Here is a 26,591-nt window from a genome sequence, read left to right on the forward strand (position 1 = left end):
TCAAATTGGCATTTTGTTTGTACTGACGGGTAGGAATTGCCTGGGCAGTGGCATTAAATGGAATTGGGGGAGACCCGCGCTAAATTAGTTGAGTTGGTTAAATGATAAATTGAGATTTTGGATTAATTTGTTATTTGGTTGATATGGATTGCTTTGTTTGATTTGCTGGGGAGGAGTAGAGCCAATTAGGAGGCTAGGTGTAGCTTCAATTGGGTGCAGGTGTGGCGGTTACCATGGAAGGCTGGTAGATTAGATCTGCTGGAGCAACTGATAGTCCTCGCGTTAGGAGTAGAGCGCTTACCGCTGTTTATTGTTTTGCCTTTGTTGTTTTTGTTTGTTATTTTTGGTGTGTCGGACGCGCTGGGGTTGCTTGTAACCAAATTGCTATGGGCACACCGAAGACTAGCTTAGAAGTAGGTAGGGCTGTGTTCTACAGTTAGATGCGGGGCTGCTCCGGTCTGGTGGGAAATTTGTTACACCTGTGTTCAATTGGTTGGCTGTTCGGTGCGCTGTAGCTTTGTTCTTTCATCTGGTTTAGAGCAACATAAGCATTTGTTTGGTAAGCATTTGACAAGCATTGCTTAAAAGGGACATGGAAGCTTTTGTTGAGGCCCCATCGGAGGCTAAAGTTTATAAGTGTACCAAGCGACAATTGTGGGAGGTGGCTGAGCATTATGGATTCGAGGGTCTGCGGAAAGATTTAGGAAAAGAGGAACTACAGGAATTGATAAGATCGGGTTTGGTAGAGAAGTCTATTATAAGAACTCAGACTGAGCCCTCTACACCAAACGACTCGGAGGAAGATTCGCGTTCTGGGGACAAGGATTTGAGTTTCGAACAAAAAATGGCGCTCAGGCGTTTCGAGGTAGGGCAGAGGCATCTAGACCGTGAAGCTAATTTAGAGCGGAGGCGTCTTGCTTTGGAAATCGAGAGACTGAGAACCGAGTCTGAACTTCAGAGAGAGAAGTTTAGATTAATTGCAGAGGGGAAAATGCGGGGTACTGAAGCTGGGGAGTCAAGATCGGGCGCAGAGGGAAACCTCTCTAATAAGATTAGGTTTTTACCAAGATTTAACGACCGAGACCCAGACATTTTCTTCTCCCTCTTTGAGGGGATTGCCGATCAGCGGGAGTGGGATGATGCGGAGCGCACTTTGCTTCTACAAGCAGTTCTCGAGGGGCGCGCCCAAGACGCATATGTGGCGTTGTCAGTGGTTGAGCGTAGGTGTTACAAGTCGGTGAAGGCAGCAGTATTGCGGGCTTACGAACAAGTGCCAGACTTTTACAGACAGCATTTTAGAAATTGGAGAAAAGGTGACCGGCAAACATACTCTGAGGTGGCCAGAGACCTTGTTGGTTATTTTAACTGATGGTGTTCCGCAGTCAATGTAGTAACCTTGGAACAACTGAGTGATTTGGTGGTATTGGAGCAGTTTAAAAACATTGTACCAGAGCATCTGGCTGCCTTTATAAATGAGCACAAGGTTAAGACGGCCGCGGAGGCTGCCGTACTCTCGGACGAGTATGCTTTAACTCATAGACCTGTCATTCACGATCGGGATGAGCGTCGGACCACTCGGTACAATGGGAAAGATAGTGGTCAGGCTGTGTTTAGACAGGATTCCTCATATAGGAATAAGGCTGACAATGAAAGGTGCCATTATTGTGATGAAAGTGGTAATTGGAAGAGGTACTGTCCGTCACTACGGAATAGACATCCAACCAAGTCAAATTTCAGCGGGCCATCCTCCGCTAATGGGGTTGGATGCGTGGCGAATGTTCGGCAGTCAAACCCCACACCCAACGTTGAGCAGGTGAACAAAGACCCTACGGAGGGTACTGCCTCGAAAGGGGGTTCAGGCTGTGGGGTGTTGGATCTTCCTGGGGAAGGTCAGTGTTTTTCTGAATCCGCCATCGGGCACGTAGGTGAAGGCTACGGACCGTTTATTACGGACGGATTTGTTTCACTTGTAGGTAGTTCAGAGAAGAGGCCGGTAAAGATTTTGCGGGATACTGGTGCTACTGAAACTTTTGTTGTTGAGTCCGTTTTGCCATTCTCAGGGCAGTCGAGCACGGGGAATGTTGTGCTAATTCGAGGCATGGGAGTGCAGACTATGTCTCTTCCCCTCCACCATATCGAACTAAGTTCTGATCTGGTGAAGGGGAATGTTGTTGTCGGCGTGTGCCCTGCGTTGCCTGTACTGGGAGTGCATATCATTTTGGGCAACAAATTGGCAGGAGATCGTGTCTGGCCAAGTGGGCCAGCACTACCAATAGTGACCATCGAGCCGTCTCAAAGTTCACAAGGCCGCGGTATATCGTGCAGTTCAAAGTGAGAAACGACGCCACCAAAGTCGGATCAGAGCGAAGGAGAAGATGCTCTTGACGGCAGACATTCTACTGAGCAGAAACTAGGAAGCAGCGATGAAAGTAAATCTGACTCTGAGGAAGAGGAGCAGAAACTTTGGGAGGAGACTCCGATTTTCAAGGGACTCAAAAGACGTCCAGGTGAACAGAGTCCTTCAGGCAGTGAAGCCAGCAACTACATTAGCAGCAGCAGAAGCCGGAGGAGAAACCAACACAGGCAGAAGAAGGCCGGCTTCAACTACCCAGAGAGCCTGCCGCCTGTCGGAGGCCTGAAACGGAGGCTTGAGGGAAAGCTGGAGTCGCTGAAGGAGGTGCACCGAGCGCGGCAGGCGAAGCTGAGGAGGATGGAGGGGGACGTGGAGAACGCCAGGAGCTCCATGGAGAACCTGGAGGGCAGCGCCTCGGACAAGCGGCTCCGCTTCTACAGGGCCATGACCCAGTACACCAACAACCTGGTGGAGTGTCTCCAGGAGAAGGTGGTGGAGATCAACTTGTTGGAGCCGGAGCTGCACACTCTCCTGGCAGACCAGATGGAGTCACTGTTGGCAGACCGGAGGAAGAGTGTCTGAGAGCGGGCCGCTCACCTGCAGCAGCACTACAATATTCAGATTCGCCACATACGGGGCGTGGACAACGTTATGGCAGATGCTTTGTCCCGCGCTCCGGAGTTGATGGAGTAGGTGGTTGGTTTCATACATATAGGCATGGGGTTATTTCTCTCCTCCCCTGTCCCTCTTAAAGTGCTTTTCCGGGCCCGGTTTTGCTGTGGGACAGGAGTCTTGGGGGGAGATAACTGGTGGTAGTTGGGTTTTGATGTTTTGGATTGATTGGTTATTGTTTTTATTTTGATCGATTATTTTATGTGGTTGTTTCTTTGGAACAGAATCCCATTTAGGTGGGCTTCTGTTTTAAGGGGGGGGATGTGACAACCCAGTTGGGTCTTTGACCCCGCCCCTGCTGTGTGTGCCTGTGTTTCTCTCCCTCCTGATTAGGAGATTGTCGGCAGGTGTGGGATGGACCGGTGGCGGTATAAAGAGCCTGCCCAGAGAGCAGACGTGGCTTCTCCCTCCTCCCAGCATTGGCTTTCCTTTGGCTTCCTTTGTATTCACATGGACTGATATTTACTTTACCTTTTAGGTTACTTACATTTATACTGACTTGCACCACACTTCTTATTGTTATGCTTATTATATAATAAATTACTTATTATTGTGAAAATAGCGTGGTCTCCCCGGTTCATGTTGCATGCATGGAGCCAGCATGTCACACAGGACATACATGGTATCATATTGGCCAGTCTTGTATCAGGACATACATGGGCCCAATCCCAAAGTGAGCCCTGAGGACTAAGGACTAAGGACTCACAGACTTAATTGATCTCCGGTGCTAAGTGAGCGAGTATGTGAGGCCACATGGCCTCAGATAGGTATATATGGGATTGGGACAGCACTTCACGAGAGCACATGTTACCTTGACAATGTTTAATGACAAAGATGTTGCTGACACATGCCGGTTTGGGAATTCTCCTTTTGACTTTTTTTTTGTTTTGTTTTTAAATGCAATGAAAACAATCCGCTACAGCAATTTATTGATATTAGAAAATATAATTTTTACTTTTGAATACTTTAGTATAAAGGATGTGTTGAATAATGATGGTGATTATTGGCCTAAACATACTAATCATAAGTCAGAACGGGCTACATTTGGCTGAATTATATGTAGTAATATGAAGAGCATGCTCTTGTTGGTGAGCTGATCCAAATGATCAGGCTCACTAAAAAAAGGCAGAAATTCCTATATGGTCGCGCATAGAGTCGCGATGTCACTCCCCTTCCAGTAGACCCCATGGGACCTATGAGATCGAAAGATATGTATGGGTTTCAATGGAGAGAAAGTAATTATCTTCTGGTCCCAGTCTTTATATGCCCCGGATTACACGTATGTTGTTTGTGGATTTAAATGATAATTTTTCATGTCAAGAGTTTGAAAGTTTATTGTGCAATTGTTCAGTTAAAGGCTGTAGAGAAAACACAATGAGAAAGACTACATGTCTCGTATGTGCCATCAGGCTCCCTGCGACTGGCGTGTACAAGACCGACAATCTCCCCATCGGCATAACTAAAACTCTCCACATGCCCCAATTTATAATGGTTTTCACCTCTTTTGATGTGAACTGTAGAAAATTGGGCCCCGATATATTATTTTATTTCCATATTATATACTTATTTCTCAAAGTTTCCCCTTTCTGTACTTTGTCTGTACTATTCCCTTAATATTGTATTACCTGTTGGGTTATTAAGCTGTCCATCAGTGATTTTGCTCATACTGGAGTCTTATTGGTTGTATCTAAGAATACAAACCTCCTAATGGGTAGAGAGAAGTAAGCCCCACCTTTCACGTAGCTGTCGTCAATGCGCAGCCAAAACGCTAACACAAGCAGACAAGTAAAACGATCTGAGAAAACGAGTCAGATTGAAGAAAGTGTCAGTTATAAAACTGTATAAAAATGGAGTTGAAGTTGAAGGGAAACAAAACCGAAGTGAGAGAGAGGGAATTGATGACCAAGCGCCGGGAGTTTTATTATTTTTTTCGGCGGAGTCTTGGTTAGGTTTTTTGGATTCCTTGGAAACCCTTGAGAATTTGGATCAAATTCCCCTTGGCGAAGGGGTGGCGAGCTAGTGAAGATACCTCCTTATCCGAAGGAGTGGACCGATATCACCTGTGCCGAGGAGGATACCAATCTTCCTTTACATCCATCACTTGAGCATATCAGGTGAAAGAGCTCTGAAGCGCCACACATGACCAATTGACTTTTATTTGACATTCCCCTTTTTTGACTAAAGTACGCTGAACGAAGGAAACTAAAGGAACACTTGCAAGGAATTTATTTTTGTTTCTATTTTATTTTTTCCTTCATTTTTCAGCCATTTCATGGTGTTTAAAGATAATTGTGTCTGACCTAATGTTAGGGTATAAATTGTGGAATTCCTGAATATTCTTGATTGCATTGAAATCTATATTATTATTTTTCTACAAGGTTGAATATAGTTAATCTAAAACTTAACCTGTGGCTCCAGTTAGTCATTGTGTTGTCATTTATTCTTTCCCTCCTTACGAACTTAGTGACTAGTCCATATATCTGAATTCTCTACTGCCCACTAGGGTTACAGATGCTTTATCCTCCCCTTGGCAAAACCTAACATTATCAAACATCTTCACGAAAATGTTTAGTTTTCTTTGTATGAAAAATTATCATTTAAATCCACAAACAACATATGTGTAATCCGGGGCATATAAAGACTGGGACCAGAAAATAATAACTTTCTCTCTATTGAAACCCATTCATATTTTTCGATCTCATAGGTCCCATGGGCTCTACCGGAAGGGGCATGACTTCGCCACAGACAGTAGCGTTGTCTTGTTGTTTACCTTCCTAGTTTCCGGATTTCCCTATGGTCTCCTCTGTAAACGTCACAACGCTTTGAACTGTGGGTAATTCCCTTAGGTGAAGTCTGCACTGATGCAGACTCACGGAAAGGGCTCGGTAAGTGTGGACTCAAACCCTTTGGAATGCGACATTGGGATAGCCCTAAAGCCTTAATAATTTCACGAAAACGCGCAATAAAGTCTGTGAGTCCGTGAGTCCGGACATTCAGATTGGGCCATGTTATCATCTTGGGAAAGTCTTGTATCAGGACATACATGGTATCATATTGGGACAGTCTTGTCTCAGGACATGCATCGTTGACAATTTCACTGCCATTGGGACAGTCTTGCCTCAGGACATGGATCGTTGACAATGTCACTGCCATCTTCCTACCTTGATGAAGGAATGCAGCTCCTCCTCCTCCTCCTCAAACACCTCCATGTCGAGAAAGAGCTGCAGTCTGTGGTCCACGGCGTCGTAGTCCTCCGCCAGCACATCCAGGTCACCTACAACCAGCAACAACCATCAGCATGGGATGGTCGGAGATCATAAAGGGGCGCGGTCCCGGTCGGCTGTTTCCTCATATGAGAGAGTACTGCTTCATACCCGTGGTGGGAGAAAGTGAAGAAACGTTGGACCATTGAAGGCATCGGTGAGGGATCGCGTTCTTAACAAATTGGAATAATTAGTGGTCCAATTTTTCGAAAAAAATAAATAGGAAGTTGTAAAATCTTTGGACCAATCTTTGTATTTTCGTTTTTTCAGTTGTCTTATATTAGCAGTACATTGTAAACTTATATTAGAAAACAGCCGAACGTAACATTACAAGATTTCATCATCATGAATCATAAATCATGATAAAATGTATAAATTAGTTAGTTAGTATCGTACGCACCGTTGGGGCTCAACCTATCAGGCTGCTCTGCTCCACTCAGTTCATCGCCGCTAGCCGCCATGCTAATCCCAGTGCTAGCGTAGCAGTAGCTCCCTGCTAGCTCTTCTTTGCCGTGGGTCTCGGCCCAGGAATCCACCTGGTCCTGCCCGGCCTGGAGGGAGCTCTCCTGAGCCGTGACGAACAGGGATGAGGGGTCTTGAGAGGCGCTGAAGGAGGTGGAGACGGCGGTGGCGTTGAGGGTGTACTCTGGTATTGGACTGCTGCTGGGGTTTGTGTCGCGGGACAACAAATCGTCGGAGAAGGAATTCTATGGCGAAAAGCAGCGCATTTATTTTAGGAAGAACATTTGGAGGTGTTGTGTAGAATAATTCCTTAAAGATCTTTAGATGGTGTTGTGCATTGCGCTGTTCAGAATAAAAGTATGTCTTGACCTCAATCCAAGGAACAGCCTCAGAGGGCTCCACACACACACACACACACACACACACACACACACACACACACACACACACACACACACACACACACACACACACACTTTATTATACATAATGATATTCAGAAGCCCACTAAAGGACAAGGAAACTCCCCCCCCCCCCCCCCCCCCCAAGCGAAGGAACCCAGACGAGTGAAGGGAAAGCGTTTCCGTTACCTTTCTCTTTTAAATACTGTTAGAATGACGAAGAAGGTTAGAAGGTTTGTGACTTACTAGAGACGAGTTGACATGGGCAGGGCTCTCCCGGTCTCTGGCGTGTTTCATTGGTGTGCTGCTGGAGGGAGCTGATTGGACGGCCAGATCAACCACATGATCGCCGCCACACTCTGGACACACCGTGCTGTTTTCTGTTCAAAAACAAAAAACAAAGATCTATTTGATATCTTTCATCAAAAGATACCCTTCAATAACTTATAATAAATATCTCATGCATTACTTAACAATTTCTCATCTGAGTCTTTTGTTATCTGTAGTTATTCAATGGGAAATGTATGAATTGCTCAACAGTTCTTGTAAAGGACCCAATTTCTAAATTTGTTCTAAAGAATACACAATTTGTTCTAAAGAATATAATATTGAGTAGTCACAAGCTATAATTACTATTTAATTTTTTGGTGAATTTATATTGACTTATATTCTGCCTTGTTGGAAGGACTTTTATTTTGATATAACGTGCCGTATGGAGAGTGAGTTCCTAGCGCGAACGAGGGAAAAGAACAGAAGGCAACAGAAACGTAAACAGGGAAAGAAGGATGGCGATATAGTTAAGATTAAATATTGAATTGATTTAGCACCCGCCAAAGAGGCACAAGGTCAGTATTCATGTAATAATATACGGTTAACATGTGTTAATGTAATTTGAAATGATTTTGTACTATAATAAGACATTTCTCACTGCGTTTATCTACCACGTAATTGTACCAAATATAATGTTAAGTTAATACATTACACTGGCTAGGTAGTTAATGCATTGTATTTGTGCTCTGCCTATAGCTCTTACGGTGGTTAATTTATGGACTAAGGAAGGAATTCAATAAAACAAGAAAACCATCTGTTTAAGTCTGGACCATTCATCGGTGGGGATGCTACAGTTCTCAAGAATTGAACCACACAACAGCAATGAATTGATGTTGTGTAACACTGTGTTCTTTGTATTTTTAGCCAGAGGCCATCTTTCAACTTGGCAACACCCATGTAGGAACATGATAATCCAGAGACCAATTATTAGACCAATTATTTTGGAACAAAAACTTGATGATCCCTGACAGGGAAAAACTGTTTTAAGAAAATCCAGCTCAAAGGGTTACTAAGGCCCCGTCCACACGAAGCCGATTTCATGGCGAAACCGCAAAGGTCTTGTACGGTTCGGCCTTCCGTCCACACGAAGCCGGCGAATCCGCTGACCGAAACCGCAAACTTCTGAAACCACCCTCGGAGGTGGTTTCAAATCTATCCGGTTTCGTTTTGGTTTCGTGTGGACGCCTGAAACCGACTGAAACCGCAAACCATGACGTCATCGCCCCACCCCTCGACCTCCTAGCCAATGGCTCTTAAGCCCGCGGAGTCTCAGAAATCACAACAAAAAAGATGATGGCGGACTACAAGCTTGTAATCGTTCTGCAGCATATCATGTCCCTTGTTGGGTTGCTAAGCCATTATTTATTGAGAATCTAGTTCGCCATCGTAGAAGAGCTGTTTGTTTGTGTTGTTAGTGGTTCGGGGGCCAGCCTTTATGCGCATGCTCGCCTCTTCTTCTTCTGGATTTGTGTACCAGAAGCAGCGCCCCTTATGGGCCTGGAATGTTTACTACAGCGTTTCTACAGATCTATCCGGTTTCGCTTGGCTTCGTCTTTACGGAGATAGTTCGAAACCGGATAGATCGAAACCGTAACGGTTTCGCCCGTTTCGGCTTCGCGTGGACGGGGCCTAAGGTAGCCTAAGGTATCACTTGAAATGGGTTATTCTCATGTAATTCTCACAGGATAAATGAGGTGTGTGGGATTCCAGTCTTCAGGATTGGACTGGGGTCAGTAAGAACCTGCCCCCCCTTAAGAGACACAACCCCAACATCTCTTCAGAGGGAAGTGAATGTGGTTCTGACGATTTGATTGATTTTAATGAAACGAAACACCACATTTTTGCTTTCTATCTCAACACTCACTCCCTGACTCCTTGACATTTCAGACGACAATTGATTGAATCTTCTTGATAAATGAAGTGAAAACGGCACGTGCCAAATGTGTCCATGGGGTGGGATTTGAAGAGAGACGTATGAGTGTGTCCTGGGTATAATCTCTATCACGGCTAATCTAAAGCTCATGTTTCAACAACCTTTCACCGGCCTCACCTTCTCTCATACTGCTGGTAGCCTTCCAACACTAAAGAATGTTGCCGCGGGCTACGTTACTGACTCATCAGATGCGTGTACACGCTCAAATCGCGCTTGTATAATGATACCTTACCAGGAGCCTCATTCAGTACGTTGTTCCACAAAAGGCCTCGGAGTGACCTCGCACATCGCGGTCCAACAGAATAGGCGTGTGGTATGTGGTATGTTTCACTGAGAGGACGTGTCCACACAAGATGGAGCCACATCCTGATAGGCTGCTTTGTTCCCCGCACCAAGGTTCAGAATCTCTGCAGTCTTACCTGAAGGCATCCTGGGACAAGATGCCCCAAAACCCCTACCTCGGACTTAATGACAAAACATCAACTCTGAGTCTTATTAGAGAAAAGCGTCTGCTAAAATGAAATGGTCAATGCAAATATGCCAAATAGACACACCCTCTCAACCCGCCTACATATTGTATGTTGTACGTCGTGACACTTAATTTACGCACTCGTTGTATTTGGTCCTAGTTAGGGGTCCAAGCCAACAGGTTGGAACCCTATTGTTTTTGTAAGGATTTTTCTTTTTAGGGGTCCAAGCCAACAGGTTGGATCCCTATTGTTTTTGTAAGGATTCTTATTAGGGGTCCAAGCCAACAGGTTGGATCCCTATTGTTTTTGTAAGGATTTTTTAGGCCAACAGGCCAACAGGTTTTTAGGCCAACAGGTTGGATCCCTATTGTTTTTGTAAGGATTTTTAGGGGTCCAAGCCAACAGGTTGGATCCCTATTGTTTTTGTAAGGATTTTTAGGGGTCCAAGCCAACAGGTTGGATCCCTATTGTTTTTGTAAGGATTATTATTATTAGGGGTCCAAGCCAACAGGTTGGATCCCTATTGTTTTTGTAAGGATTATTAGGGGTCCAAGCCAACAGGTTGGATCCCTATTGTTTTTGTAAGGATTTTTATACTTACCTCCCTAAAAGTGGTACCACAGCCAAACCGTAAATGGTGCACACACGCCAATTGCATGACTAGATCCAGGTGAGTGTAGACTACGCAGACGACAAAATCCAGACATTTCGGTCACGAGGTGGCGCTATACCTAGGAAAACATGTTTCGGGCTATAACTCCCACACCGAACCTCCCAGAGTCCAAAATCGCAAAAACCGCAAAACAGTTTTTTCCCTACTCCTCCCACATTTCTTGACCAATCGACACCAAAGAATGCATGAAACACTTTTTTGATGCGACCTTTGACGACGAAACGGTAGCGTTTTGAATATTGGTTTATTAGCTAAATTAGACGTGGAATATCAAAAATCCAGAAAAATCCAAAAGTAGACATCGGAACGAGTCCAAATTTTACAGACATGTTGGTGCTAACCTTAATGTCGTTCGATAAAAAATTCGGAAAATTTCGCCATTAGGGGGCGCCATAAACGAGGAAATTGTATATCTTCTAAAAAAATTCGCCGCAAACTGACTTCTCGCTACTCCTACCACAGTCAAATCCTTTGTATCCACAGGTTCAGGGTAGCGTTTTGAACACATGCTTCGCGTTGTGCAGGCGAAACGCACATTTCTTGTCGCGTTGTGCCGGCGAAATGCACACTTCTTGGACCCCTGCATAACTGCTTGCAGTTCTAGTTAGGGGTCCAAGCCAACAGGTTGGATCACTATTGTTTTTGTATGGTTTATTAGGGGTCCAAGCCAACAGGTTGGATCCCTATTGTTTTTGTAAGGATTATTAGGGGTCCAAGCCAACAGGTTGGATCCCTATTGTTTTTGTAAGGATTTTTCTTATTATTAGGGGTCCAAGCCAACAGGTTGGATCCCTATTGTTTTTGAAAGGATTCTTATTATTCCCCCCTAGAAGTGGTACCACAGCCCAAACCGTAAATGGTGCACACACGCCAATTACATGACTAGATCCAGGTCCGTGAGGTGACGGCAGACGACAAAATCCAGACCTGCCGGCCCCTAGGTGGCGCTATACCAAGGAATACGCGTTTGGGACTATAACTCCCACACCGAACCTCCCACAGTCAAAAACTTGTACCCACATATTCACTAGAGTCTGCTGCATCTTTTGGCCTAGGCCACGCCCATTTGCGTCGATAATTTTTTTTCGCAAAATCGCGAAAAACCGCAAAACTGTTTTTTCCCTACTCCTCCCACATATCTTGACCAATTGACACCAAACTTTGCACACGACATCTTCAGACGCACACGCAAAGAATGCATGGAACACTTTTTTGATGCGACCTTCGACAACGAAACGGTAGCGTTTTGAATATTTGTTTATTAGCTAAATTAGACGTGAAAAATCAAAAATCCAAAGAAATCCAAAATTAGACATCGGATCGAGTCCAAATTTTACACACATGTTGGTGTTAACCTTAATGTCGTTCGATAAAAAATATCAGAAAATTTCGCCATTAGGGGGCGCAATAAACGAGGAAATTGTACATCTTCTACAAAATTTCGCCGCGAAAACGCTACACTGACATCTCGCTACTCCTACCACAGTCAAATCCTTTGTATCCACAGGTTCAGGGTAGCGTTTTGAACACATGCTTCGCGTTGTGCCGGCGAAATGCACATTTCTTGTCGTGTTGTGCCGGCGAAATGCACACTTCTTGGACCCCTGCATAACTGCTTGCAGTTCTAGTTAGGGGTCCAAGCCAATAGGTTGGATCCCTATTGTTTTTGTAAGGATTTTTCTTCCTATTATTATTATTATTAGGGGTCCAAGCCAACAGGTTGGATCCCTATTGTTTTTGTAAGGATTTTTATACTTCCTACCAAGAAAGTGGTACTACAGCCCAAACCGTAAATGGTGCACACACGCCAATTACATGACTAGATCCAGGTACGTGAAGACTAAGCAGACGACAAAATCCAGACATGCCGGCCACTAGGTGGCGCTATACCAAGGAATACGCGTTTGGGGCTATAACTCCCACACCGAACCTCCCAGAGTCCAAAAACTTGTACACACAGATGCACTGGAGTCTGCTGCATCTTTTGGCATAGGCCACGCCCATTTGCGTCTATGAATATTTTTCGCTAAATTGGTTTATGAGCTAAATTAGACGTGGAAAATCAAAAATCCAAAAAAATCAAAAATTACACATCGGATCGAGTCCAAATTTAACACACATGTTAGCGCCACCCTTAACGACGTTCGAATAAAAATTCGGAAAATTACGCCCTAAGGGGGCGCTATAAACGAGGAAATTGTATATCTTCTAATTGGCCAAAGGAATGTTCTTCAAACTCAAGGGAAACCATCAAGGGGCAAACCCGAGTCTATATAGAAAATATGGCCAAGAATTATTAATGTGGGCGGGAGTTATTTGGCAAAGGAAAAATTGTCTTTGGAAAATTTCGCCACAGGGCGGCGCCAAAAAACGACGACATTGTCTATCTCCTATTTGGCCAATGTTCTGAAAACGCGTTTTAGGCTATAACTCCCACACCGAAGCACCCACAGTCAAAACCTTTACATCCACATGTTGTTCACGGTAGCGTTTTCAATACTTGCTTCGCGTTGTGCCGGCGAAACGCACATTTCTTGTCGCGTTGTGCCGGCGAAATGCACACTTCTTGGACCCCTGCATAACTGCTTGCAGTTCTAGTTAGGGGTCCAAGCCAACAGGTTGGATCCCTATTGTTTTTGTAAGGATTTTTCCTATTATTAGGGGTCCAAGCCAACAGGTTGGATCCCTATTGTTTTTGTAAGGATTTTTCTTATTATACTTCCTACCAAGAAAGTGATACTACAGCCCAAACCGTAAATGGTGCACACACACCAATTACATGACTAGATCCAGGTACGTGAAGACTATGCAGACGACAAAATCCAGACCTGCCGGCCACTAGGTGGCGCTATACCAAGGAATACGCGTTAACCTCCCACATTCAAAAACTTGTACCCACATATTCACTGGAGTCTGCTGCATCTTTTGGCCTAGGCCACGCCCATTTGCGTCTAGAATTTTTTTTCGCAAAATCGCGAAAACCGCAAAACTGTTTTTTCGCTACTCCTCCCACATTTCTTGACCAATCGACACCAAACTTTGCACACGGCATCTTCAGACGCACACGCATAGAAATGATAGACACTTTTTTGATCGGACCTTCGACGACGAAACGGTAGCGTTTTGAATATTGGTTTATGAGCTAAATTAGACGTGGAAAATTAAAAATCCAAAAAAATCCAAAATTAGACATCGGATCGAGTCCAAATTCTACACACATGTTGGTGCTAACCTTAATGACGTTCGATAAAAATTTCGGAAAATTTCGCCATTAGGGGGCGCAATAAACGAGGAAATTGTATATCTTCTAATTGGCCAAAGGAATGTTCTTCAAACTCAAGGGAAACCATCAGGGGGCAAACTCGAGTCTATATAGAAAATATGGCCAAGAATTATTAATATGGGCGGGAGTTATTTGGCAAAGGAAAATTGTCTTTGGAAAATTTCGCCACAGGGCGGCGCCAAAAAACAACGACATTGTCTATCTCCTATTTGGCCAATGGAATGTTCTGAAAACGCGTTTTGGGCTATAACTCCCACACCGAAGCTCCCACAGTCAAAACCTTTATATCCACATGTTGTTCACGGTAGCGTTTTGAATACTTGCTTCGCGTTGTGCCGGCGAAACGCACAATTATTGTCGCGTTGTGCCGGCGAAAGGCACACTTCTTGGACCCCTGCATAACTGCTTGCAGTTCTAGTTAGGGGTCCAAGCCAACAGGTTGGATCCCTATTGTTTTTGTAGTGTTTATTATTATTATTAGGGGTCCAAGCCAACAGGTTGGATCCCTATTGTTTTTGTAAGGATTTTTATTATTAGGGGTCCAAGCCAACAGGTTGGATCCCTATTGTTTTTGTAAGGATTTTTATTATTAGGGGTCCAAGCCAACAGGTTGGATCCCTATTGTTTTTGTAAGGATTATTTTTAGGGGTCCAAGCCAACAGGTTGGATCCCTATTGTTTTTGTAAGGATTTTTATTAGGGGTCCAAGCCAACAGGTTGGATCCCTATTGTTTTTGTAAGGATTTTTCCTATTATTATTATACTTCCCCCCGTACTTGTGGGACTACAGCCCAAACCGTAAATGGTGCACACGCGCCAATTACATGACTAGAACCAGGTCCGGCACCGCTACTCAGATAACCAAATCCAGACACGCCGGCCACTAGGTGGCGCTATACCAAGGAAAGACGCGTTTGGGTCTATAACTCCCACACCGAACCTCCCACAGTCAAAAACTTGTACGCACATATTCACTGGAGTCTGCTGGATCTTTTGGCATAGGCCACGCCCATTTCCGTCTATAATTTTTTTTCGCAAAATCGCGAAAACCGCAAAACTGTTTTTTCCCTACTCCTTCCACATTTCTCGCCCGATCAACACCAAACTTTGCAAACGACATCTTCAGACGCACACGCAAAGAATGCACGAAACACTTTTTTGATGCGACCTTTGACGTCGAAACGGTAGCGTTTTGAATATTGGTTTATTAGCTAAATTAGACGTGGAAAATTAAAAATCCAAAAAAATCCAAAATTAGACATCGGATCGAGTCCAAATTCTACACACATGTTGGAGCTAACCTTATTGACGTTCGATAAAAATTTCGGAATATTTCGCCATTAGGGGGCGCAATAAACGAGGAAATTGTATATCTTCTACAAAATTTCGCCGCGAAAACGCTACACTGACTTCTCGCTACTCCTACCACAGTCAAATCCTTTGTATCCACAGGTTCAGGGTAGCGTTTTGAACACATGCTTCGCGTCGTGCCGGCGAAACGCACATTTCTTGTCGCGTTGTGCCGGCGAAATGCACACTTCTTGGACCCCTGCATAACTGCTTGCAGTTCTAGTTATTATTATTATTATACTTCCTACCAAGAAAGTGCTACTACAGCCCAAACCGTAAATGGTGCACACACGCCAATTACATGACTAGATCTAGGTACGTGAAGACTATGCCGACGACAAAATCCAGACACGCCGGCCACTAGGTGGCGCTATACCAAGGAAAGACGCGTTTGGGGCTATAACTCCCACACCAAACCTCCCACAGTCAAAAACTTGTACGCACATATTCACTGGAGTCTGCTGCATCTTTTGGCATAGGCCACGCCCATTTGCGTCTAGAATTTTTTTTCGCAAAATCGCGAAAACCGCAAAACTGTTTTTTCCCTACTCCTCCCACATTTCTTGACCAATCGACACCAAACTTTGCACACGACATCTTCAGACACACACGCAAAGAATGCACGAAAGACTTTTTTGATCCGACCTTCGACGACGAAACGGTAGCGTTTTGAATATTGGTTTATTAGCTAAATTAGACGTGGAATAGCAAAAATCCAAAGAAATCCAAAATGAGACATCGGATCGAGTCCACATTTTACACACATGTTGGTGCTAACCTTAATGTCGTTCGATAAAAATTTCGGAAAATTTCGCCATTAGGGGGCGCAATAAACGAGGAAATTGTATATCTTCTAATTGGCCAAAGGAATGTTCTTCAAACTATGAGGGAACCATCAAGGGGCAAACCCGAGTCTATATAAAAATTATGGTCAAGAATTATTAATGTGGGCGGGGGTTATTTGGAAAAGGAAAATTGTCTTTGCAAAATTTCGCCACAAGAGGGCGCAAAAAAACGACGAAATAATACATCTCCTAATCGCCAATGGAATGTTCTGAAAACGCGTTTTGGGCTATAACTCCCACACCGAACCTCCCACAGTCAAAACCTTTCTATCCACATGTTGTTCACGGTAGTGTTTTGAATACTTGCTTCGCATTCTGCCGGTGAAACGCACATTTCTTGTCGCGTTGTGCCGGCGAAATGCACACTTCTTGGACCCCTGCATAACTGCTTGCAGTTCTAGTTATTAGGGGTCCAAGCCAACAGGTTGGATCCCTATTGTTTTTGTAAGGATTTTTCTTATTATTATTCCTGCGCTAAATGTGGTACCACAGCCCAAACCGTAAATGGTGCCGACACGCCAATTGCATGACTTGATCCAGGTCCGGCACCGCTACTCAGATAACAAAATCCACACACGCCGGCCACTAGGTGGCGCTATACCAAGGAAAGACGCGTTTGGGGCTATAACTCCCACACCGAACCTCCCACAGTCCAAAAACTTGTACACACAGATGCACTGGAGTCTGCTGCATCTTTTGGCCTAGGCCACGCCCATTTGCGTCTGGGAATATTTTTCGCAAAATCGCGAAAACCGCAAAACTGTTTTTTCCCTACTCCTCCCACATTTCTTGACCAATCGACACCAAACTTTGCACACGACATCTTCAGACGCACACTCAAAGAATGCATGAAACACTTTTTTGATGCGACCTTTGACGACGAAACGGTAGCGTTTTGAATATTGGTTTATTAGCTAAATTAGACGTGGAATATCAAAAATCCAAAGATATCCAAAATTAGACATCGGATCGAGTCCAAATTTTACACACATGTTGGTGCTAACCTTAATGTCGTTCGATAAAAATGTCGGAAAATTTCGCCATTAGGGGGCGCAATAAATGAGGAAATTGTATATCTTCTACAAAATTTCGCCGCGAAAACGCTACACTGACTTCTCGCTACTCCTACCACAGTCAAATCCTTTGTATCCACAGGTTCAGGGTAGCGTTTTGAACACATGCTTCGCGTTGTGCCGGCGAAACGCACATTTCTTTTCGCGTTGTGCCGGCGAAATGCACACTTCTTGGACCCCTGCATAACTGCTTGCAGTTCTAGTTATTATTCCAGCAATAAAAGTGGGACTACAGCCCAAACCGTAAATGGTGCACACGCGCCAATTGCATGACTAGATCCAGGTACGTGAAGGCTATGCAGACGACGAAATCCAGACATGCCGGCCACTAGGTGGCGCTATACCAAGGAATACGCGTTTGGGGCTATAACTCCCACACCGAACCTCCCACAGTCCAAAAACTTGTACACACATATTCACTGGAGTCTGCTGCAACTTTTGGCATAGGCCACGCCCATTTGCGTCTAGAATTTTTTTTCGCAAAATCGCGAAAACCGCAAAACTGTTTTTTCGCTACTCCTCCCACATTTCTCGACCAATTGACACCAAACTTTGCACACGGCATCTTCAGACGCACACGCAAAGAAATGGCAGACAGTTTTTTGATCCAACCTTCGACGACGAAACGTTAGAGTTTTGAATATTTGTTTATTAGCTAAATTAGACGTGGAAAATTAAAAATCCAAAAAAATCCAAAATTAGACATCGGATCGAGTCCAAATTCTACACACATGTTGGTGCTAGCCTTAATGTCGTTCGATAAAAAATTCAGAAAATTTCGCCATTAGGGGGCGCAATAAACGAGGAAATTGTATATCTTCTACAAAATTTCGACGCGAAAACGCTACACTGACTTCTCGCCACTCCTACCACAGTCAAATCCTTTGTATCCACAGGTTCAGGGTAGCGTTTTGAACACATGCTTCGCGTTGTGCCGGCGAAATGCACATTTCTTGTTGCGTTGTGCCGGCGAAATGCACACTTCTTGGACCCCTGCATAACTGCTTGCAGTTCTAGTTATTATTATTAGGGGTCCAAGCCAACAGGTTGGATCCCTATTGTTTTTGTAAGGATTTTTAGGGGTCCAAGCCAACAGGTTGGATCCCTATTGTTTTTGTAAGGATTTTTATTCCAGCAGCTAAAAGTGGTACTACAGCCCAAACCGTAAATGGTGCACACACGCCAATTACATGCCTAGATCCAGGTCCGTGAGGTGACGGCAGACGACCAAATCCAGACATGCCGGCCACTAGGTGGCGCTATACCAAGGAATACGCGTTTGGGGCTATAACTCCCACACCGAACCTCCCAGAGTCCAAAAACTTGTACACACAGATGCACTGGAGTCTGCTGCATCTTTTGGCCTAGGCCACGCCCATTTGCGTCTAGGAATATTTTTCGCTAAATCGCGAAAACCGCAAAACTGTTTTTTCCCTACTCCTCCCACATTTCTTGACCAATCGACACCAAACTTTGCACACGGCATCTTCAGACGCACACGCATAGAAATGATAGACACTTTTTTGATCGGACCTTCGATGAAGAAACGGTAGCGTTTGGAATATTGGTTTATGAGCTAAATTAGACGTGGAAAATCAAAAATCCAAAGAAACCCAAAATTAGACATCGGAACGAGTCCAAATTTTACACACATGTTGGTGCTAACCTTAATGTCGTTCGACAAAAATTTCGGAAAATTTCGCCATTAGGGGGCGCCATAAACGAGGAAATTGTATATCTTCTACAAAATTTGGCCGCGAAAACGCTACACTGACGTCTCGCTACTCCTACCACAGTCAAATCCTTTGTATCCACAGGTTCAGGGTAGCGTTTTGAACACATGCTTCGCGTTGTGCCGGCGAAACGCACATTTCTTGTCGCGTTGTGCCGGCGAAATGCACACTTCTTGGACCCCTGCATAACTGCTTGCAGTTCTAGTTCTTATTATTATTCCAGCACCTAAAAGTGTGCCCACAGCCCAAACCGTAAATGGTGCCGACACGCCAATTGCATGACTAGATCCAGGTCCCTGAGTTCTAGGCAGACGACAAAATCCAGACACGCCGGCCACTAGGTGGCGCTATACCAAGGAAAGACGCGTTTGGGGCTATAACTCCCGCACCGAACCTCCCACATTCAAAACCTTGTACACACATATTCACTGGAGTCTGCTGCATCTTTTGGCATAGGCCACGCCCATTTGCGTCTAGAATTTTTTTTCGCTAAATCGCGAAAACCGCAAAACAGTTTTTTCCCTACTCCTCCCACATTTCTTGACCAATCGACACCAAACTTTGCACACGGCATCTTCAGACGCAAACGCAAAGAATTGATAGACACTTTTTTGATCGGACCTTCGACGACGAAACGGTAGCGTTTTGAATATTGGTTTATGAGCTAAATTAGACGTGGAAAATCAAAAATTCAAAGACATCCAAAATTAGACTTCGGAACGAGTCCAAATTTTACAGACATGTTGGTGCTAACCTTAATGACGTTCGATAAAAATGTTGGAAAATTTCGCCATTAGGGGGCGCAATAAACGAGGAAATTGTATATCTTCTAATTGGCCAAAGGAATGTTCTTCAAACTCAAGGGAAACCATCAAGGGGCAAACCCGAGTCTATATAGAAAATATAGCCAAGAATTATTAATATGGGCGGGAGTTATTTGGCAAAGGAAAATTGTCTTTGGAAAATTTCGCCACAGGGCGGCGCCAAAAAACGACGACATTGTCTATCTCCTATTTGGCCAATGGAATGTTCTGAAAACGCGTTTCAGGCTATAACTCCCACACCGAAGCTCCCACAGTCAAAACCCTTATATCCACATGTTGTTCACGGTAGCGTTTTGAATACTTGCTTCGCGTTGTGCCGGCGAAATGCACATTTCTTATAGCGTTGTGCCGGCGAAATGCACACTTCTTGGACCCCTGCATAACTGCTTGCAGTTCTAGTTAGGGGTCCAAGCCAACAGGTTGGATCCCTATTGTTTTTGTAAGGATTTTTCTTATTATTCCAGCAGCTAAAAGTGGTACTACAGCCCAAACCGTAAATGGTGCACACACGCCAATTACATGACTAGATCCAGGTCCGTGAGGTGACGGCAGACGACAAAAACCAGACACGCCGGCCACTAGGTGGCGCTATACCAAGGAATACGCGTTTGGGGCTATAACTCCCACACCGAACCTCCCACATTCAAAAACTTGTACACACAGATGCACTGGAGTCTGCTGCATCTTTTGGCCTAGGCCACGCCCATTTGCGTCTAGAATTTTTTTTCGCAAAATCGCGAAAACCGTAAAACTGTTTTTTCGCTACTCCTCCCACATTTCTCGCCCGATCAACACCAAACTTTGCACACAACATCGTCAGACGCACACGCAAAGAATGCATGAAACACTTTTTTGATCCGTCCTTCGACGACGAAACGGTAGCGTTTTGAATATTGGTTTATTAGCTAAATTAGACGTGGAATATCAAAAATCCAAAGAAATCCAAAATTAGACATCGGATCGAGTCCACATTTTACACACATGTTGGTGCTAACCTTAAGGTCGTTCGATAAAAATTTCGGAAAATGTCGCCATTAGGGGGCGCAATAAACGAGGAAATTGTATATCTTCTACAAAATTTCGCGGCGAAAACGCTACACTGACTTCTCGCTACTCCTACCACAGTCAAATCCTTTGTATCCACAGGTTCAGGGTAGCGCTTTGAACACATGCTTCGCGTTGTGCCGGCGAAATGCACATTTCTTGTCGCGTTGTGCCGGCGAAATGCACACTTCTTGGACCCCTGCATAACTGCTTGCAGTTCTAGTTATTATTATTTCCCTCTAGAAGTGGGCCCACAGCCCAAACCGTAAATGGTGCCGACACGCCAATTGCATGACTAGATCCAGGTCCGTGAACATTACGCAGACCACAAAAATACAGACACGCCGGCCACTAGGTGGCGCTATACCAAGGGAAAACGCGTTTGGGGCTATAACTCCCACACCGAACCTCCCACAGTCCAAAAACGTGTACACACATATTCACTGGAGTCTGCTGCAACTTTTGGCATAGGCCACGCCCATTTGCGTCTATAATATTTTTTCGCAAAATCGCGAAAACCGCAAAACTGTATTTTCCCTACTCCTCCCACATTTCTTGACCAATCGACACCAAACTTTGCACACGGCATCTTCAGACGCACACGCATAGAATTGATAGACACTTTTTTGATCGGACCTTCGACGACGAAACGGTAGCGTTTTGAATATTGGTTTATGAGCTAAATTAGACGTGGAAAATCAAAAATCCAAAGAAATCCAAAATTAGACATCGGAACGAGTCCAAATTTTACAGACATGTTGGTGCTAACCTTAATGACGTTCGATAAAAATTTCGGAAAAATTCGCCATTAGGGGGCGCAATAAACGAGGAAATTGTATATCTTCTAATTGGCCAAAGGAATGTTCTTCAAACTAAAGGGAAACCATCAAGGGGCAAACCCGAGTCTATATAGAAAATATGGCCAAGAATTATTAATATGGGCGGGAGTTATTTGGCAAAGGAAAATTGTCTTTGGAAAATTTCGCCACAGGGCGGCGCCAAAAAACGACGACATTGTCTATCTCCTATTTGGCCAATGGAATGTTCTGAAAACGCGTTCTAGGCTATAACTCCCACACCGAAGCTCCCACAATCAAAACCTTTATATCCACATGTTGTTCACGGTAGCGTTTTGAATACTTGCTTCGCGTTGTGCCGGCGAAATGCACATTTCTTGTCGCGTTGTGCCGGCGAAATGCACACTTCTTGGACCCCTGCATAACTGCTTGCAGTTCTAGTTATTATTATTTCCCTCTAGAAGTGGGCCCACAGCCCAAACCGTAAATGGTGCCGACACACCAATTGCATGACTAGATCCAGGTCCGTGAACATTACGCAGACCACAAAAATACAGACACGCCGGCCACTAGGTGGCGCTATACCAAGGGAAAACGCGTTTGGGGCTATAACTCCCACACCGAACCTCCCACAGTCAAAAACTTGTACCCACTTATTCACTGGAGTCTGCTGCATCTTTTGGCATAGGCCACGCCCATTTGCGTCTAGAATTTTTTTTCGCAAAATCGCGAAAACCGCAAAACTGTTTTTTCGCTACTCCTCCCACATTTCTTGACCAATCGACACCAAACTTTGCACACGGCATCTTCAGACGCACACGCAAAGAAATGATAGACAGTTTTTTGATCCGACCTTCGACGACGAAACGGTAGAGTTTTGAATATTTGTTTATTAGCTAAATTAGACGTGGAAAATTAAAAATCCAAAAAGATCCAAAATTAGACATCGGATCGAGTCCAAATTCTACACACATGTTGGTGCTAACGTTTATGACGTTCGCTTAAAATTTCGGAAAATTTCGCCATTAGGGGGCGCAATAAACGAGGAAATTGTATATCTTCTAATTGGCTGAAGGAATGTTCTTCAAACTCAAGGGAAAACATCAAGGGGCAAACCCGAGTCTATATAGAAAATATGGCCAAGAATTATTAATATGGGCGGGAGTTATTTGGCAAAGGAAAATTGTCTTTGGAAAATTTCGCCACAGGGCGGCGCCAAAAAACGACGACATTGTCTATCTCCTATTTGGCCAATGGAATGTTCTGAAAACGCGTTTTAGGCTATAACTCCCACACCGAAGCTCCCACAGTCAAAACCTTCATATCCACATGTTGTTCACAGTAGCGTTTTCAATTCTTGCTTCGCGTTGTGCCGGCGAAACGCACATTTCTTGTCGCGTTGTGCCGGCGAAATGCACACTTCTTGGACCCCTGCATAACTGCTTGCAGTTCTAGTTATACTTACCTCCCTAAAAGTGTGCCCACAGCCCAAACCGTAAATGGTGCCGACACGCCAATTGCATGACTAGATCCAGATCCGTGGGGACTACGCAGACGACAAAATCCAGACATGCCGGCCACTAGGTGGCGCTATACCAAGGAATACGCGTTTGGGGCTATAACTCCCACACCGAACCTCCCACAGTCAAAAACTTGTACGCGCATATGCACTGGAGTCTTCTGCATCTTTTGGCATAGGCCACGCCCATTTGCGTCTATAATTTTTTTTCGCAAAATCGCGAAAACCGCAAAATTGTTTTTTCCCTACTCCTCCCACATTTCTTGTCCAATCGACACCAAACTTTGCACACGGCATCTTCAGACGCACACGCAAAGAAAGCTCGAACACTTTTTTGATCCGACCCTCGACGACGAAACGGTAGCGTTTTGAACATTGGTTTATTAGCTACGTTTTACGCCGAAACGCGAAAATTCTAAAAATACCAAAATTAGACATCGGATCAAGCCCAAATTTTAGACACATGTCGGTGTTACCCTTAATGGCGTTCAATAAAAAAAACGGAATTTTTCGCCATTAGGGGGCGCAATAAACGAGGAAATTGTATATCTTCTAATTGGCCAGAGGAATGTTCTTCAAACTATAAGGGAACCATCAAGGGGCAAACCCGAGTCTATATAGAAAATATGGCCAAGAATTATTAATGTGGGCGGGAATTATTTGGCAAAGGAAAATTGTCTTTGGAAAATGTCGCCACAGGGCGGCGCCAAAAAACGACGACATTGTCTATCTCCTATTTGGCCAATGGAATGTTCTGAAAACGAGTTTTAGGCTATAACTCCCACACCGAAGCTCCCACAGTCAAAACCTTTATATCCACAGGTTCAGGGTAGCGTTTTGAATACTTGCTTCGCGTTGTGCCGGCGAAATGCACATTTCTTGTCGCGTTGTGCCGGCGAAATGCACACTTCTTGGACCCCTGCATAACTGCTTGCAGTTCTAGTTATTAGGGGTCCAAGCCAACAGGTTGGATCCCTATTGTTTTTGTAAGGATTTTTATTATTATTATACTACCTCCCCGTGAAAGTGGAACCACAGCCCAAACCGTAAATGGTGCCGACATGCCAATTGCATGACTAGATCCAGGTCCGGCACCGCTACTCAGATAACAAAATCCAGACACGCCGACCACTAGGTGGCGCTATACCAAGGAAAGACGCGTTTGGGGCTATAACTCCCACACCGAACCTCCCACAGTCAAAAACTTGTACCCACATATTCACTGGTGTCTGCTGCATCTTTTGGCATAGGCCACGCCCATTTGCGTCTATAATTCTTTTTCGCAAAATCGCGAAAACCGCAAAACTGTTTTTTCCCTACTCCTCCCACATTTCTTGACCTTTTTTTTCCCTACTCCTCCCACATTTCTTGACCAATCGACACCAAACTTTGCACACGACATCTTCAGACGCACACGCAAAGGAATCGTAAGACAGTTTTTTGATCCGACCTTCGACGACGAAACGGTAGCGTTTTGAATATTGGTTTATGAGCTAAATTAGACGTGGAAAATCAAAAATCCAAAGAAATCCAAAATTAGACATCGGAACGAGTCCAAATTTTACGCACATTTTGGTGCTAACCTAACTGTCGTTCGATAAAAATTCTGGAATTTCTCGCCATTAGGGGGCGCAATAAACGAGGAAATTGTATATCTTCTAATTGGCCCAAGGAATGTTCTTCAAACTATAAGGAAACCATCAAGGGGCAAACCCGAGTCTATATAAAAAATATGGCCAAGAATTATTAATGTGGGCGGGAGTTATTTGGCAAAGGAAAATTGTCTTTGGAAAATCTCGCCACAAGGGGGCGCAAATAAACGACGAAATAATATATCTCCTAACTGGCCAATGGAATGTTCTGAAAACGCGTTTTGGGCTGTAACTCCCACACCGAAGCTCCCACAGTCAAAAACGTTATATGCAGAGATTCACTGGAGTCAGTGGCATATTTTGGCATAGGCCACGCCAATTGGTTTTGAACACATGCTTCGCGTTGTGCCGGCGAAATGCACATTTCTTGGACCCCTGCATAACTGCTTGCAGTTCTAGTTATTCTTCCCCCCGTACTAGTGGGACTACAGACCAAACCGTAAATGCTGCACACGCGCCAATTGCATGACTAGATCCAGGTACGGCACCGCTACTCAGATAACCAAATCCAGACACGCCGGCCACTAGGTGGCGCTATACCAAGGAATACGCGTTTGGGGCTATAACTCCCACACCGAACCTCCCACATTCAAAAACTTGTACCCACATATGCACTGGAGTCTGCTGCATCTTTTGGCATAGGCCACGCCCATTTGCGTCTAGAATTTTTTTTCGCAAAATCGCGAAAACCGCAAAACTGTATTTTCGCTACTCCTCCCACATTTCTTGACCAATCGACACCAAACTTTGCACACGGCATCTTCAGACGCACACGCCAAGAAATGATAGACACTTTTTTGATCCGACCTTCGACGACGAAACGGTAGAGTTTTGAATATTGGTTTATTAGCTAAATTAGACGTGGAATAGCAAAAATCCAAAGAAATCCAAAATGAGACATCGGATCGAGTCCAAATTTTACACACATGTTGGTGCTAGCCTTCATGTCGTTCGATAAAAATTTCGGAAAATTTCGCCATTAGGGGGCGCAATAAACGAGGAAATTGTATATCTTCTAATTGGCCAAAGGAATGTTCTTCAAACTCAAGGGAAACCTTCAAGGGGCAAACCCGAGTCTATATAGAAAATATGGCCAAGAATTATTAATGTGGGCGGGAGTTATTTGGCAAAGGAAAATTGTCCTTGGAAAATTTCGCCACAGGGCGGCGCCAAAAAACGACGACATTGTCTATCACCTATTTGGCCAATGTTCTGAAAACGCGTTTTAGGCTGTAACTCCCACACCGAAGCTCCCACAGTCAAAACCTTTATATCCACAGGTTCAGGGTAGCGTTTTGAACACATGTTTCGCGTTGTGCCGGCGAAACGCACATTTCTTGTCGCGTTGTGCCGGCGAAATGCACACTTCTTGGACCCCTGCATAACTGCTTGCAGTTCTAGTTATACTTACCCCCCTAAAAGTGGTACCACAGCCCAAACCGTAAATGGTGCACACACGCCAATTACATGACTAGATCCGGATCTCTTCGGACTATGCAGACGACAAAATGCAGACACGCCGGTCACTAGGTGGCGCTATACCAAGGAATACGCGTTTGGGGCTATAACTCCCACACCGAACCTCCCACATTCAAAAACTTGTACCCACATATTCACTGGAGTCTGCTGCATCTTTTGGCATAGGCCACGCCCATTTGCGTCTATAATTTTTTTTCGCAAAATCGCGAAAACCGCAAAACTGTATTTTCGCTACTCCTCCCACATTTCTTGACCAATCGACACCAAACTTTGCACACGACATCTTCAGACACACACGCAAAGAATGCATAAAAACACTTTTTTGATCCGACCTTCGACGACGAAACGGTAGCGTTTTGAATATTGGTTTATTAGCTAAATTAGACGTGGACTCTCACAAATCCAAAGAAATCCAAAATGAGACATCGGATCGAGT

The 26,591-nt window shown here is 44.5% G+C and overlaps 1 protein-coding gene across 3 annotated transcripts in view; it reads right to left on the bottom strand.

Moving 5' to 3' along the window:
• Positions 1-26,591, bottom strand: part of stk11ip (serine/threonine kinase 11 interacting protein) — a 66,439-nt gene that overhangs the window by 7,033 nt on the left and 32,815 nt on the right. For all 3 annotated transcript variants that reach the window (XR_003976412.1, XM_030353494.1, XM_030353493.1), the window contains exons 18-20: positions 7,398-7,531; positions 6,689-6,995; positions 6,187-6,299 (exon numbers count right to left, since the gene is read on the bottom strand). Coding sequence is in view for 2 of the 3 variants with exons in the window: in XM_030353494.1 (XP_030209354.1) it covers positions 6,187-6,299; positions 6,689-6,995; positions 7,398-7,531 (554 nt within the window). In the remaining variant the exon portion in view is untranslated. The remainder of the gene's footprint in view (positions 1-6,186; positions 6,300-6,688; positions 6,996-7,397; positions 7,532-26,591) is intronic.

Source organism: Gadus morhua, chromosome 4 (assembly GCF_902167405.1).
Source record: "Gadus morhua chromosome 4, gadMor3.0, whole genome shotgun sequence".
NCBI classification, from domain to species: domain Eukaryota; kingdom Metazoa; phylum Chordata; class Actinopteri; order Gadiformes; family Gadidae; genus Gadus; species Gadus morhua.